General features: G+C 42.2%; 1 protein-coding gene across 1 annotated transcript in view; it reads right to left on the reverse strand.

The window, feature by feature from the left end:
- GFRA1 (GDNF family receptor alpha 1) overlaps positions 1-11,467 on the reverse strand; it is a 136,321-nt gene extending 124,854 nt beyond the window's left edge. Inside the window, 5 exon segments of the mRNA XM_034061982.1 lie at positions 8,299-8,381; positions 9,650-9,822; positions 9,824-9,909; positions 9,912-9,956; positions 11,034-11,467. Coding sequence (XP_033917873.1) covers positions 8,299-8,381; positions 9,650-9,822; positions 9,824-9,909; positions 9,912-9,956; positions 11,034-11,073 — 427 coding nt within the window. The 5' untranslated portion in view covers positions 11,074-11,467.
- Between the last annotated feature and the right edge of the window lie 4,975 nt (positions 11,468-16,442).

The following is a 16,442-nucleotide window of genomic DNA, read 5'->3' on the forward strand; positions in this document are numbered from 1 at the left end:
CAGTGAATGCAGAAATCATCTTAATTTATGGGTTCCTACTCAAATTGTTTGATATCTTCAAGTCTCTTTAACAACCCATCATTTCTGCAAATTTCTATGCAGGAAGCACTATCTCTATGCCATTACACTTTGTGTCACGCATTTCATGTTAAATTTCAGGCTGAGTGCAGATTGTACAGGACAATAGCCTGACACTGATAAAAATTGTCAAAGACATCGTAATGACTAAAGAACTAGTCCCAAAATAACTTAATGGTCTTAATGCCCTAACTATACTGGCAGCATTGTTGCTGCATTAGTTTCAACCACAGAAAATGCAAGAATAGGAAAATAAATTACAGAATAAAATACAGAATAAATAAAATAAATTATAGAATTAGTTTACATAAACAAAATGGTCACTTTTCTAAAAATCAAAGCTGTGAAGACATTCCTTTTTAAGGTTTGAAACACTACAATGTACCTTGCATAGTAAGAAATGTTGGATACTAATTTGTGGTAAATTCTGCCTTACAATCCAGAAATCCTTATTTCTTTTACATCACACACATGCATTTTACTCCTAGCGTTTTTTAACATACTGTCAGCTCCTGACAGATACCACTGGCTCTTCCAAGGATTGTCAAAGTTATCCCTTACAAGGTCAACTACAAGCAGGGTTATAAAAACAAAGTTCTGAAATATTTTAACATGTGAAGTGTGCAAATCGCCTGCCATAAACTGCACCTTGCTGCGCCCATCAAGATACTGCTGCAGGATACTCCTCTTTCAAGCACTGTTCTCTGCATTTCACATGGGGACACAGCTTACAGATGTGGCACCTCACGAGCCCTCCGATGAAGACTGCCATAGAAATACACCTGATCAGCACAGGCTTCTCCTTTGCACCTTTATAACCACCAGAATATTCCCAACAGCATGCTCAGCCCTGTCCCAGAGCTACCCCATATGAACCACAGGCTTTTTCTCAGTCACAATACCCTTCCTCCAGCAGCCCCATCAACAGACTGGTTGTGTCCAGCTGCTTACACCTGCCACACAGTAAGTAGTCTATGGATACATGACCCAAACTGTATCCTGGCAAGTTCTGGGTTTCTAAGGTCCCCTGGCAAACCCTTGCCCACTCCTGCTCACCACATCCTTGAAATGGAAGTACTTCTCATAGGTAACCAGCTTCCCTTCCTCAGTGATTAGTAAGTACCTGGTCTCTCATAATCCTACCAATACCACCAGCAGTACCTGTGTGCTGTTGCTCCTACTTCAGAGGAACCTGTGTGGCACTTACACAAACCATAAAGCTGAGCTGTAACAGGAAACAAGGATATACAATATGCTGCTCAAAAGCACATACACGTTTGCTTATTTGGTATCTGGCCCACCACAGTATAATTGAGGCTTTCCTGCAATGATATATGTTGAAGTGATGGCAATTCCACTCTCCAATGATGCTACTCTAGACAAGGAAAACATGTTTTACTGTATACATTATACATTGTAAGCAAAATGCCTGGCTATTGTTATTCAGCTGGCCATCTCCCAACACCTCCCTTTGAGGCTTCGGGAGAAACTCTTCAAGTTTCCTTCAGAAGTCCTAAATATTCTCTCTCACTACTCCCAGAATTCAAGGAGACCTTTAATACTCATGTATAAATGCTAAGTGTTGTATCACCAGATGCTTCCTCTTTCCAGAGAATGGATTTCATCTTGTTTCCCACATTGAAACAGGCTGACAAAGCCTGCCTAGACCACTGAGGCAAACAGAAACTCTACATTTGCTCAAAGCTGTGCATTTTAGATACTTGAGGAACAAAGACCTTCCCTTCTGCTTTACAGATCTTCAAAGAAATTAGCAAAAAAGTTCCAATATTCTCACCAAGGAAATAAATATGGACTAAGTTGAGGATATTTACATGTTCCTATTTGGGGTTTCAACGCCTATTCATGTTCCTGACAAAGTTAAAAGCACGCAGGCACGGCCTTTATAAACTAGTCAATCAGGTTACTTTCAGTAAGGTACTTAATTCCCCTCTCATAATCAGATCTCGCTTCAAGAATGCAGAAAACAGGAAATTCAACAAGAGCTCCTGCAAGCCAACAGTCCCCAGAGTGATTTTCTTTTGTGTGAAGTCCAATCTGATTATGAAAATGCAGGAGTGGAAATCAGCAACTGGTATCTATGCACACCAGATACTTGTTATCTGACTGGAAGCCATGCCTAGTTGTCTCTGCAAAGAAAATCTGCAGACAGAAATGTCAAGAACACAAACACTACATGCTCATATTAGACTTGTTTTGTCAAAACTATTTTCATTTTGCTAAATGCAGCTAAAATAGATGCCTGTGTTGTTTGGGGGTTTGCTTGCAACAGGCAAAGAGCCACAATTCTCACTTGCAGAAAGAAGTTAGTGTGATTTGTTGTTGTAAACCCGTGTTATATTGGTCCAAAAGCTATTATTTTAATGTATTACCTTACAAAGAAAAAATGTAGTTGTGCATGTGACAATCTAGTGCAGGGCCGAAATTAAAACAACCTGTTTGGACTTTTCTGTTATCAAAAGGCCCAACCTCACATGAGGAAACCAGAACTAAGCCAAAAAAATTACACCAGGAAACAGAATACATCATAATCAAATAAAAAGATTTTGATGTGTTTATGCTTACTTTCCGTGGGAAACAGAACCAGATTGCAAGACTCCTATTCACTTAAGAAGATCTGGTTTATTGTTTATGAAATTGGGTGAATGTGCAAGATAACTAACGTGAAGTATCTATTTTTTTAATGAACTGCAGTGAGGTAAGAGCTAACAAGAGCATTGTAAAACAGTCAAGAGAAATCAACACATTTTAGTATTTTACAAATTAAAACTGCCTTTGCAGAAATGTGGCATCTCAAATATTCTAACAGAAATGTCATAAAAAAGACATCGTGTTAAATTAGTAAAATATGTAGCATTGAAGCATGCACATACTTAAGAATAGAAGCAGGATTAGAGGCCTCAGGCACTAGAATTGGGGACGTCATACAGTATTAATTCATGGGAGAAGCCACTAATTTACATGCCATAAACTCCAGAAGGAGAAAGCAGCAAATCTGTTGGCTATGACAGAGCCTCTAACTTACCTTCTCGATAAACAATTTTATAATGCTATATTTGGACTGCACAAAAGAAAAGTAATTTACTATGTAGGGAAAAAAGAAGCAAATGATAATTAAAGTGTCAGGACCTGCTAACCAGGACACAGCTCTTACATTAGCTCAAGAATTGCAAAAATGGATGGGGAAACATTCAATTCCTGATTAAAAGAATTTGGGGTTTATGAAAGTTTGGGCAAAGTTAATTCCCTATGACACTGTGTCTTCTACAGCCCCTCTTTACAGAGGCAGCAGAAAGAGAAGGTTAGGAGGAGCTAGATTATCTTTAAGGTCCCTTCCAACCCACATCATTCTATGTATCTGTGAATCCCTACAGGACCTTAAAACACACAGCACACAGAAAACTGTTCTCTGGGTCTTGGGAATTCATATTGGAAAACCCCAATCTCCACTTTTACTGATAGCAACTTTTCCAAAGGAAACATGCGCAAGGCATTCTCTGTGATGTCTCTAACCCATCCCTGGGAAGGTTATAATAACAGGGAGGGTCCAGATAGCCTGTCAGCAATACACAGAGCAGGTTTTAGACTTGGGAAAGGGAAGTATCCCCTTATAAAAGTCTGCCAAGTCTGAAAGCAAGGTTCTGCATACTGGACTTCATTCTTTTCCACATCAACTTTCTGATATGCGAACGCCAATTATACAGCATGCCTGAAAGGACTTTGGATAACTACTACTAAGCCACTCTCCTTCTGAACAACATAAAGATACTAGAAGACCCAGACCCATCTTCATAAATCACAGAATTATAGAATGGTTTGAGCTGGAAAGGGCCTTAAGATCATCCAGTTCCAACCCCCCCTGCCATGGGCAGGACACCTCACACTAACCGTATCACCCAAGGCTTCATCCAACCTGGCCTTGAACACTGCCAGGGATGGAGCATTCACAACCTCCCTGACAACCCACTCCAGTGCCTCACCACCCTAACAGTAAAGAATTTCTTCCTTATATCTAACCTAAACCCTACAGAAAGATGCCTTATTAAATGCACACCAGCACACACACACTTATATGAGAATTACAGCACTAGGTAACCTTTTATAAGACTCAACTTTCCAAATACCATGAAAAAAAGATCTTACTGCCCAAAACTGTTTATATTTGCCTTTTAGCTTATTTGGTATGCAAATCACATGCTAACCTCATGTGCTGTGCTACCCCTGTTCTAATGTCGAATGATACACTCCAATGAGCAGCCCTACGTGCTGTGCTGTCTCCTAGAGCTTGTTTAAATTAAAAAATTACCATAAAATACACATACACCCTTATTCTAAATATAAATCTTCCAATACCTTCTCAACAGAACATTCCCGAGAGTTTCAAGAGTAACACCTCCTCATGAGAATGAACAGGGTTGGAAAAACACTCCTTTTCACATATACCATCTGAGCCAGTTTCTTTCTCCCGTTTGTTACATGATCACTTTGCAAAACAGTTTGACTACCTAAAAAGAAATATTGGCAAATGATTACTTGCTATCGGTCTGCTTTTAACACTGGAAGCAAGACGTGTTAGCATCATGTACACAACCATTCTCACAAGGTTACCAGCAAAACCTGTTTCTAAGAATTACTCATATCTATACTCCTATTCTTTACGATTACTTATGAACATACAGCCAAAAGATATTGTCATAGATGTAAAAGAAAAATTACACCCAAAGCTGAACAATGAGGATGATATGGTCTTGTATTATAGGCCACTTTATACTAGGTTACTTAAAAATCCATGGAGGAGAGCATATGTCGCCTAGATCGTTGATTTAAAATAGTCTGTTCTTTTAACATTGAGTATCTATTACACCACTATCACAATATGGCTTAATGCGATTTCATTCAGCCCTGTAGTGGCTCTCCATTTCTGTTGAAATGAACGGACTTTTCCAGAACACTTATTGTGGGGAGTGGTAACTTGAACAGTGCATGAAGTCTACAGTTTTTATGCAGATATTTTCTTACAATATGCCCACCGAGTTGACCACTAACTGTATCAGCTTATAGCAAAATATAAGATCCTTCCAGTCCGTGATGCTCATGACAAACACTTAATACAATCCAGATGCAAACTATTCCACTAGTAAAAAAGCTTTAACAATGCTTAATTCAGCATCTAGCCTTAATTTGATGGGTAGCTCACCTGTAATCCATCAACATATTCTGTATGCATGCTTGCCTCTGCTGTGGCAGAAGTTGATGGCCTTAAAATGTTTTCACCTCTCGTAAGGTATTACGGTTGAAGCTAAAATGTTTGTTTAAAGCAAAATCTTTACATCGCAATAAGTGACCAAACCTGTTGCTCTCCAAAACACACAGCAAGTCCTCAGTATTTTGAAGAGCTGTGCCAACCAGCAAGAAATTAGCACCCTGGAGGCAGAAGCACCACATCAGACAGAGCAGCTCTAAAGAAAATCCAAACATAGATCATGCCCAAAACAAAACAAAAGACAGCCCTGTCCTTCACTGTGAAGGCTCACAGTCCCAGATATGACCATGTGAGGGTTCAGAGGACTGACTTTACAGAAGGAGCTTAATGCTGAACTTAAAGTTGTAGACAGAAAGGAGACCAGACCCCTTGAATCATGGGATACTTCCTCAGAAGTAAATCAAAACACTGAACTCACATTGCTCTTTTAGCCATCAGTTATTTTTTTGTTAGTACCTAAATATATGATACCTTGGCTTAACAGCAGTACTACAATAAACAGTTTTTGGTGGGTTTGGATTTTTGTCTTGTGTTGTTGGATATTGGTTTAAATTTTATACAGAACACTTAGCATGGTCCTGGTTCTAGACCAACTACACCACTAGTCCCAGCATAATACAGACTGCCTTAAAAATATAAAACAAAGCTTTAGTAACTCAACTGCATTACTTGTTCTATTATCACAACGAGAACTAGGGAGAAAAATATGAAATCCTCCATTTCTTAAACTACAAAAGACTTCAACACACAAACCAGTCATCTTTAGCCAATGTTTTTCCTGTTATGTACCACAAAAGACAACTATCATGATTTTCTATACTGCCTCAAAAATAAAACAAAGATGGCAAAAGCATTACACTTGATATATACCAAGTCATACAGTAACCACAGAATGGCCTTCGTGAAAGGGTTAATCACTGCTTTTAATTATGCCCAAGTAACTAATGAAGGTGAATACTGCAGCAACATCTATAAACACAATGACCATGTTAGCAGAACACCAGTTATGAAATCCCTGCCAACACCGCTTACACAGAGGTTTGGTTTGCTTTAACCATGTTACAAAACTATTACCAAGTTCTGCTCTTTGAGTATTTGCAGAGCCCTGCAAAAACTGTAAGATCAGGCAGCTTCAGAGAATGTAACTTGCAGTAGTAACCATGACGATAAGAAGAATGTTTTTGCTCATCTTTTTCTTCCAGGTTACAGTACTTGCAAATACGAGTGGTTTTCCACTGTATTACAACTTCTGGCTATCGCTCCCTGTGAATCTAGCCGTCAATTCTTGTAAAACTGAAACTTGTGACAAAGCGAACAGCATCTTGGGGTACACTAGCAACACAGAATGAGTCCTAACCAGTCCACCAGCATCTTGAGTGACTAGAGGCAGGATGGACATCACTTGATGGCAACTGTCTTATTTCATTGTTGCACAGAATAGGTAGGGAAAAAAAATGTACATTTTAAAGATAACTACTTTGCAAGAACATGTGGCATCTAAAAAGAATAACAGAAAGAATGTACATAGGGTATTTCTGTAGAGATCACAAAACTGCTGGGGTAGGTTAGAATTAAGCCCTTGGCACATCAACCATAAACTTCAACAAAACTGCCTGGAACTCCTCTGCATTGATTTTGTCTTGGTTTTTTATTAAGCTGGGGGGTTGAAGCAAAAAAATAAGTAAAGGTTCTTCAGAAATTAATCTTTGTTCCCTACTCTTTCTCCATCACACTTCTCACCAAACCAAGTAATGCTTTTAAGTGATGTGTGTGATTTGGACCTCTCTTCACAGTTTGAAAAGTGACTAAAAGGCTGATTTTCAAAAGCATTTAAGACAGCTAAGATGCATTACGAGGCAGATTCTTTAGAATTGCCTGGGCATCTAACACCTATTTAAATCACTTAGTCCTTTCTGAAAGTCCCAGTGGGCAGGTATCTGCATTTTATGTGTCTATATGCCTTAGAAAATCTGTACCATTAGATACTTAACAACCTAAGTCCCCTGGCTCTTAATGAGACCAAGGGTCCTAAAAAGAGTAAGTACTTCCGAAAATTGGTCAAGCCATTCTCTCTGCTCTTTTCTTCTTTCTTCTAAAGAGCCATCTACTAATACTTATCCATAGCATGTCAGTTAACTACAGCTTCAACTGTCAGATTTACACATTATACTGCGCACATTCAGTTTTTATGGAGCTAAACAAAGGTCCTGAGCACAGACTGCATGTTCATAAGACTTTCTGACACTCCAAACCAGAAAATTAATTCCAACTGAATTAATAACCCCTCTGAATGCCCCAAAATCATTGTTTTAATAAATATGACCCAAAAATCTTTGTAATTTAGGCTAGTAAAAACCAAACAGCAGAGTTTTAATTAGTGAGGAACTTATTCAAACGTCTATAAACAAGTTCTGAAAGACAGCCACACAGGAGCAAAAAACTGTTCAGAGACAAACTAGGCAAGGAAGGAAGCTGTGAAGAGGCTCTTTAAACAGGCAGCTCCAGAAAAGAAGAAATTTTAGAATTCAGGCTTTTTTAAACAAAAAATGTACGAAACTATAAAGCATTCCCTTATGCAAACATTTGAAAGCTTTATCTTCTGATCTTCTTTAATGTCAATGGGAGGTAACTTGCTCTGACCACATTCCCCAAAAGGAACTGATTTGTAAATTAGGAACGCAGGGAATCAGATTGCCACCTACAGGAAAATTTAGCATTTATTGTCAGGAATGACTGAAAAAGAACACAAACTGCTATCCTGCCAAACACTCCTTTAGTTTTAGCTATTGTTTCAAAGCAATTAGTATTTTCTTCGCCACAACTACATCATGAACGTCCTAAACCCACAACCATTAACCCTTCTTTTTGCATGCCACAGCTCAACTACAAAGCATCAGATTGCAATCACCTTTCAGTCAGCGAATTTTAAGTCTGCTTACCTGATACAATTGGTGCTAGCCTGAATATGTCCGATAGCCTGCTGTTAACTGGCTCATAAGGGGAATCTTCAAGCAAGTCATTCCTAAAGACAAAAAATATTTGGATTTGTTTTCTTAGATGAGAATTCAGGGTAAGATTTTGTTGTTACTTTTACTCTGAAGTTACTCTGTAACAGCAAAAGGTACTCCCCTTTAAACTGTTTAAGCACCTATTTCTCCTCAAAGCATTATCTATAAAAACACCTGAAAGAAGCTGTTTATCCCTGTCACTATTTTCTCTCCTTCCTCCATGGATAAGGTCATAATTTGCAGAGACAGCCTGTGACATCACAGGGACTGTCCCCATCTCATGCCAGCAGGAGAGGAGCTGGAGCAAGGATGTTCCTCTTCATCCACTCTAACAGCAAGCTCTTTTTATTAGAGGAGCAGCCCATCTAACAGCTAAAAATGAGCATCTTTGGAATAAAAACACTAACAAGATGCTGTTGGAAGGGAAACTTTTTACGATACAGAAACGTCCAAGAGTAGTAGGGTAATTTATTATGCAAGTTCAAGAAAAAATACATGTATTGACTCATTAAAATGTTCCAGTTGATGCCTGCATAAATGAACAGAAAGGGATGGCTTCCCCTTTTGCAGAAGCTACAGAAAGGAGTTAAATGGGGCCACACTGAAATGAAAGATTTCATCTTCAACTGCAGGGCTAGAGCAAAACAAGTCTAAACATTAGGTATCTGATGTAAGGACCTGACTGCTCTCAGTAGACTGTGAGAAATCTGCCAGAGACATCAGGAGCAGAAGTCCCCAATCACTGTTATAACCCTTCTAAGTGGCACTTCTACACACTCATAAACTTCTTTTCTGCCTCAACATGCCCAGGGAATATTGTTAGTAAACACAGAAAAAGGAAAGGAAATAAACTTCCCCTTAAATCAATGCTAATCTTCATATTACATTTAACTTTCAGCAAAGAGCTAAGCAACTAGTTCCAGTGGTTTTGTTAGGTGAGTCCTAATTAAGGAGTTTAAATATTATTAGGAAAATATCTCCAAATGACTGTTTTTGTAGCTCTTGCACTTGCCAGTGCCCTTAATCTTTTGACTCTGGTTTCGAAAGGTCAGCTGGGTCCCCTGGAGGAAACCCTCACTGTGGATTTCCCAACAACAGGAGACAGAGCAGCAGCTGTTCTTGAGTCGGATGAAAGGTCCTCAGTTTGCAGCTGAAGAGCACAATGCGAATTAGAGGGTCAGACCCTGGGTTTAGCCTCAGTGGCTGTAACTAGCTGCGGATGTGAGCGGCTGCAAAATCACACACTGCATTAGGGGAGTGTAAGGTTTCTGTGTTTTGCAACGTACCCTGTAAGCTCTGGTACATGCTCCAGTAAATGCGCAGGCAGTTTTTCTCCTTCTTCATGCCCCTCTTGCAGCGGCAGTTGTAGAGAGATTTCTGCTTTAGAGCTTCCATGGCGCTTTTGCATTCATCCTTTGCCTCCAGGCCTGTCGCCCGGCTGAAGTTGCTCTCTTTTGCCGGCTACACACTGCCTCAGTGTCCTGTATTTAGTACTACAGCTCTGCTCCTTGAGACACTGGTCGCTGGCTTTCACGCAATCCAGCGGTCCCCTCCAGGCAGCGCGCTCACTTCTGCGGACAGAAGTACATCTAGAGAGGGGGACACAAACCGACAAACTCTCATTCAGGGGTGAGGCTGATTTAAGCAGGGCTCCAAAGCAGGTGTCCTGGGAAGTACAAGGCACTTCCTCATGCAACACATGCAGCTAGCCCCATAGGCAGCACCTTGCAAACCTCCAGGGTTCACCCTACGCGAAAAAGCACATGGGGCTTTCGAGGTCTTAGATCCACTTTTGTTGGAGTCCGAGGAACCAAGATGTTTTAACCCTGATGGGTGATTTATAACAAAACACAAGAAAAGAGGATCCACAGGGGTTAATGTGCCTGACAAAACAAGCACTCATGATTCCCTAGACCCACTTTGGTGGAACAAATAACCTTTCCGTTCCAGTGTTTAACCGAGGGGTTAAATATTCAGCCTCACTTTCAACAACAGCTCTGCTGTAATTTCAATTACATCCACAAACAACCCGCTCAGAGAGGCAAGTATCCTCCTCACAGATTGATATTGGCTTCTTTTTGCATCAGTCACTTTTCAAAGGCTGTACACATTTCTGCTTATTCTACATGTATAAAGGTAGAATTTATGACTCCCCCTTCCATTTCTCTCCACGTATGATGCTTTTGCAGGAGAACAAAGCAAACTGCATTAACTCTCTCCTCCCCATCGTGCCCCTGTCACGCTCTCCCAGACACACAGACAGAAACGCACACATCTCCTGTGGAAAGGAAACCAGTCTGGGCTGCAAACCACTCTCAACTGGGCAGGCTGCCAGGGGCAGGTGAAGATGTTTCAGTTGGTTCTTGTCACACCCCCCCCGCCCCTCCCCAATACAAGCAGCTTTATTAAAATGAAAAGTTTCCCTGTAACTTGCGAGTACCCGATTTAACAAGAGGCTTACGCAGGCAAGTATCTCAGTCTGTAGTCAGCCAGAGCTTTAGGCGTAGACTGGGCTAACTGATGCGCGGCAGAGCCATAAAAAACTACTGGAAACTTCACTGTTCTGCCTAAACAATAGACTGACAACCGTCAGGCATCCGATCCCATAAACCCCACGCTTTGCTTTATGAAGCGATGTACAGGCAGAAAACACGCCAGCAACTTACCCACTAAGGGCAAAGCGAAGTACAAGATAACGAGGAACATCTTGCTGTCTTCGGATGGTTTCCCCAAACAAGCTGATGTGCCACAACAAGGAAGATCAGCATGAAGATATTCCAAAACCGCCGAGGTCCAAAGGTTCCAAGTTCAGATCCATTGAATTAAAGGGAAAGTAGGGAAAAAAAACCCACAAACCCAACAAAACAACGAAAAAACCCACCCCTCTCTCCTCTTCACCGCTCCCAGCACCAGCGGCAGGAGCAGCGACGCAAACGCTGAGCGTTCTCCCTTAGATTTCAGGTCTGAGCAACCTGGAAACACAAGCCCCGACTTCACTGAAGGAGCGTGAGACGCGCACGCACGGGTCTATGTGTGTGCGAGTGAGCAAGCGGGAGCGGGGCAGCAGCGCCGGTCGCCTCCTTGGGTGGGCAGCGCCTGTTCCCAGGGAGGGACTGAGAGCACACGAGGTGGGAGGGGGGGTGACGTGGGGACGGGACGAGATCAGCGCCGTCCGTCCGTCCGCCCCTGGCCGCGCACCCGGGCCGAGCGCTGGCAGCCCCGCAGACACTTGCAGCTCCCGGCTGCGGCTCCTTGGGGTGCCCGAGCCGCCCGCAGGCGATTCGCCTCTTCCACCCTCCCCAGACCGCAACTTTATTTATTGGCCTGCGCCGGGAGGCGGTGCGCGGGGGGTGGTGCGCAGCTTGCGCGCTGCGCTCGCCTCCGCCGCCGGGGGAAGGTGCAGCGCTGCCGGCAGCGGTGGGAAAGTTTGGCAGCGGGAACTGGGACGGGAGAAGGCGCAGCGCCGGAGGGGGCGGCTGCGCTGGTTCCGCCGACCCGGGCGGAGCGACCCCGCCTGCGGGAGCCCCCGGGCAAGGCGCTGCGGGAGCGCTTCCGAGCGGAAGCAGCCTCCCAGTAACCGAGCTGCTGGAGGGGTGGCGAGGCCGGTGCTGCTGTCTGTGCCCGGTGGCGGTGACTCCGCTTCTCGGCAGCCCAAGAGGGAAGCCCGGAGCGCCCGGCTGCCACCCGCAGGAGCGGAGGGGAGGACCGCACTGAACCGCACCGCCTGCCTTCCCCCTGCCGCCCTCTTCGGGGAGGCCCCGCGCCTGCGGAGCGGAGGAAGCGCCGCCCGGGGGGAGGCGGGACCGCGGGTGCGCATCCCCGGCGCGGGCCATCCGTGGGCAGGGGTCGAGCTGAGTGTATCGGCTTCACTTGGCTCCTGCATAAACAAAGCGAACATATGTCCCATAGTCGAGACAGATGGTTCAAACAGAGAACTCTTTAGTGGTTTTCCCACAGTTGCTACTATGTAGCGCTCCCCTGAAACCCAACAAAACGCAATTAGCCTAAAATAGCGCCGGTTTCCAGATTTCCCTGTTTTCATACGCAGAAATTAAGTTCAGGTGGCTTTATGTTTTAGCTGCAACCCAATAATAATAAAAAGAAAAAAACGGTATATACATTACTTGGCAATTTTGTCAATGGGCTGTTTGTTCCAGTGACTTAAGGAATTTGCTTCTCCTCACAATAAATTCTGCCTAAAGGAGTTCCCCTCGCCTCATGAGATGGAAGATGATCAGGCTGGCCACTTTTATAGCGAAAACTGGCTGGCAGATGGAGCTAAACTGTTGTAAGGTGCTTCAGAAACACTTATTTAAAAGCTTAGCATATGCCAGGAGAGATGGGATATGACAGCCACAGAACCCGAGTGGAAGCTTTATACTTGTTTGATTGTTGTTTTCCTCTCCTGCCACTTTTTCTTATCAGACAGATCAACAATCCTATCACAAATAAATAAATAAAACCCTAAACTGTCTAAAGCACCAGTTCTCTCCATGAAGTCATAGTAGCAATGTCAAATTGCAACTGATTAAATCACAAGCGTGCCTTGGTAGTTTAATGTGAAGGGGGATATGCTCTTATATGGTCACAAAATCTATTATCTGCTACATGTACAAGGATATCCAGTGATAGGACAAGGGGCATGGGTATAAACTGGAGCATAGGAGGTTCCACGTTAACATCAGGAAGAACTTCTTTACTGTAAGAGTGACAGAGCACTGGAACAGGTTGCCCAGGGGGGTTGTGGAGTCTCCTATGTTGGAAATATTCAAGGCCCGCCTGGACAAGTTCCTGTGTGATGTACTCTAGGTTACCCTGCTCTTGCAGGGGGTTGGACTGGATGATCTTTCGAGGTCCCTTCCAACCCTTGGGATTCTGTGATTCTGTGATACAATTGGAGAAACAACAAGGACCAGATTTCTAGAATAGGAAATGCTGAATTGGTGATGGCATTGATGGTTCAAGACACCTTCAGCTTTTGAACTAGCTGGTATTTAATGAAGCAGGTTAGCCTCCCAAACACTTCAGTCCAAACTGAACTGGATGGTAGAGGCAGGTGAACACTGATAATTTGGACACCATTATGGCACATTATAAGCTTTGTATATCTGTCCGATGCACAGGTAGTATTATTCTGCTATTTACAAGTCTCAGTCAGGAATAGCTACAACATTCACAACAGAGCAAGGCAAGTGAAAAGAAGGCTGAAATCCAGGCCACTATTTACAAAACCATTCATGTATTAATGTCCTGAATACATATATATACGCACACAGGGTTATTTGGCATATGAAAGCAATGCATTGGAAACCTCTGCATTAATAACTATATTCACTATTATAAAAGAGAACTTTTGTGGGGCATTTACTATTACAGTGAAATCAAAATCATGTTTCAACTGTTCCAAGTCAAATAAAATGCTACTGACAGCTCAGAGATAACAGGGCAGCTGGAAAGCATGCATCCAAAGCTCTGACTGTTGCCACTAAACACTCCTCCTGTCAATATCTTAACTCACCTCTGGAGAATTGTCACCCAAAGTGAAAAGAGGTTAAAATATCTTAATCCAGAGAAGTTTAAAATGCAACCGTGTTTTGGAAACATAAAAGAACTATTCAAGGAGAAAGTCCATGCTGCATACAGTTGTTTGGAACTTGCAGCCACTGCACACTGTACCAGGACTGTAGGTGTGAGAAGCTTCTTGCAAATCACAAGGACATTCATTCCACTTTATTTCTTCCAGAGATTGAATTATTTATAAGCTTTGTCAACTTATTTTCAGTATTTTCAAATTGATTTCCGGATGCCATCATTTTCATCTATGACTAAACTAGTTTCCATGTCCCACTAGCGCTATGACAACACAAGTACTTTACTCTTTTCATAGCAGATTGCTTACATGGTGGACTGATGCCACACCAACACACAAGAAGTGCCATGTTGTATTAGTATTGCCTGTGTATACTCTGCCATAAACCCTAGCTACAAATTATTGTCATTGTTTTAAAGAATTTAAAATTAGACAAAACCCCATAAGCCACCCTATGGCTGGAGCAATCCTCCTGCTCTTTTCACATTCTTTTCCAACTGCCTTTTACTTCCCCTGTGGGTAAAATTAAGTCAGTGGTTGATTTCAGTCAAACCAAGGTCCACCCTACAAATTGTTTCTGATAATGGCTCAAACCATAAGGCTCTTCAGTCAAATGAAGAATAAAAGAGACACACAGAAGTCCTTAATGTGAACATTTTCAAGATACTTAAGCTTATTTTCTATTCTGTTGAGTTTCATGAAAAGGTTTGATAAAGAAGTACAGCTGGTAGGAAAAAGCATTTTGCTAGAAGACAAAATGACAACATAATCACCACTGAATTATTGTTTAAAGGCTGTTACAATATAAATAATGTGGAAGAAAGTGCTAACTACTTCAGGCTACTTACTGCCAGCATTAACAGCTAGTATGTCAGTCTTTACATGATTTTACTTACTTTGTTCTTTCTAGTTAGTTGCATTAGCTGGTATTCTTTCACTGAAAACTTTTAATAAAGAAAATACAGTTTAATGAGGATAGATGGCTTGGTTGACACTAAAATTTATGTGAGAAAACAGTGCTCCAAACACTGTTATGTCCAAGCTGGCTGGGATAAGTGAACCCCTAGCTATATGTAGTTTTAAGCTTCCTGTCACCTTGCAGGCTGAACCCAAATGCTCTGAATACAGCAGGAGCTTCAAACCACAGCTGTAGTCAGAACCATATGGTACTCGAGGCCAGCCTTATGAGAGGTGCAATATCAGAATACTGGGGTTTCAGTTTTACTGGATTTTCTCCTCCAGCAATCTCTCACATGCAAAAAGAACTGACTCAAATGAAGTCGATGTTGTTCTGCAGCCAGTCCCATATGCAAAAGCTGTGGTGTTGGAGCACTGAGTTAGGTTGATAGGGCTGGCGGCAGCTCAGACGACAATGTAATGGTAAGCTGGCAGGAAAGTTGAATTAATACACTGGCTGGGCCACAGTTAGCCTGAAGATTCCCTTCACCCCTGCCATAGACCTTCCTTTAGAGATTGAACCCTGGCAAGAAAGTATTGGAGCTGGAGTCACTGAGCCCAGCTAACATTAAACAGTATTATTATCTGCAGGCCTGGGAGGTAGGTGAAGAAAAAGGATGCTGAGAATAAGAACAGTGCAGTGAACTTCAAATATAGTTCTTTGGGGAATGAATAAGTGAAGCAAAGCTAAAGCTAAACTAATGAGTCAGATATGGCAGGTGGGGGAGAGCGAGCAACTGATGGGAAAACGTCTGTGTGCCGTGGGAGCACAGAAAGTAGTGTTTACACAGGAGGCTTTGTTCAATAATGAGAAAGGGAGAACAGACAAGTCAGAGAATTACTAGGGACTGGGGGAGAACAATCTGAACTGAATTTTTTGTGTTACATTTATCTGCTTACCACGAAGTCAAAGTGCCTAGTGGTGGGAATAAGGCAAGAAGGATTTGCTCAAGGCATTAAAGTTTTGTAAAGGACAGATTAAATAACAGTGCTCCAGAAATCAATTTTGAGGGGCTTATGAAGTCTTGAATGGGCTTTTGCAGCACAAAAGCAAGATGGAGTTTTTACTAAACCTGTCATTTATTTCGGTTTACAGCTTCCAGGAAACTATCAGAAAAAACATAAAACAAAAGCCAAGTAAGCAATGAGTATTCACACAGTATTCAAATAGCAAACATGTGGAAGGGCAATCCAGATCACAGAGTGACTTAATTGATGCAAAAGTATAAGAAAAGAAAGTCGTCTCCAACCCCCTGATTTAATCAGATCTGGGAGTGGATTCCCACAGCAGTTCTTGGCCAGGAAGTTTTTCCTAAACTCTTGCTTTCCCTGTCCTCGCCAGAGGCTGATTTTATGTAGTATCAGACCACCTGGAAGAAAGAAAGAAAACAAAAAGCAAGCTGCAAAATTCCTCCATGAATTCGTATGTGATATGTGACCTCATTATGATTTCAGTGGAATACATAAATACTAAATCAGCGCTTGTAGAGAAACACAACATATTAGTTACCCTTAAGGATTTGAAAAT

Source organism: Melopsittacus undulatus, chromosome 4, assembly GCF_012275295.1.
Source record: "Melopsittacus undulatus isolate bMelUnd1 chromosome 4, bMelUnd1.mat.Z, whole genome shotgun sequence".
Classification (NCBI taxonomy): Eukaryota; Metazoa; Chordata; class Aves; order Psittaciformes; family Psittaculidae; genus Melopsittacus; species Melopsittacus undulatus.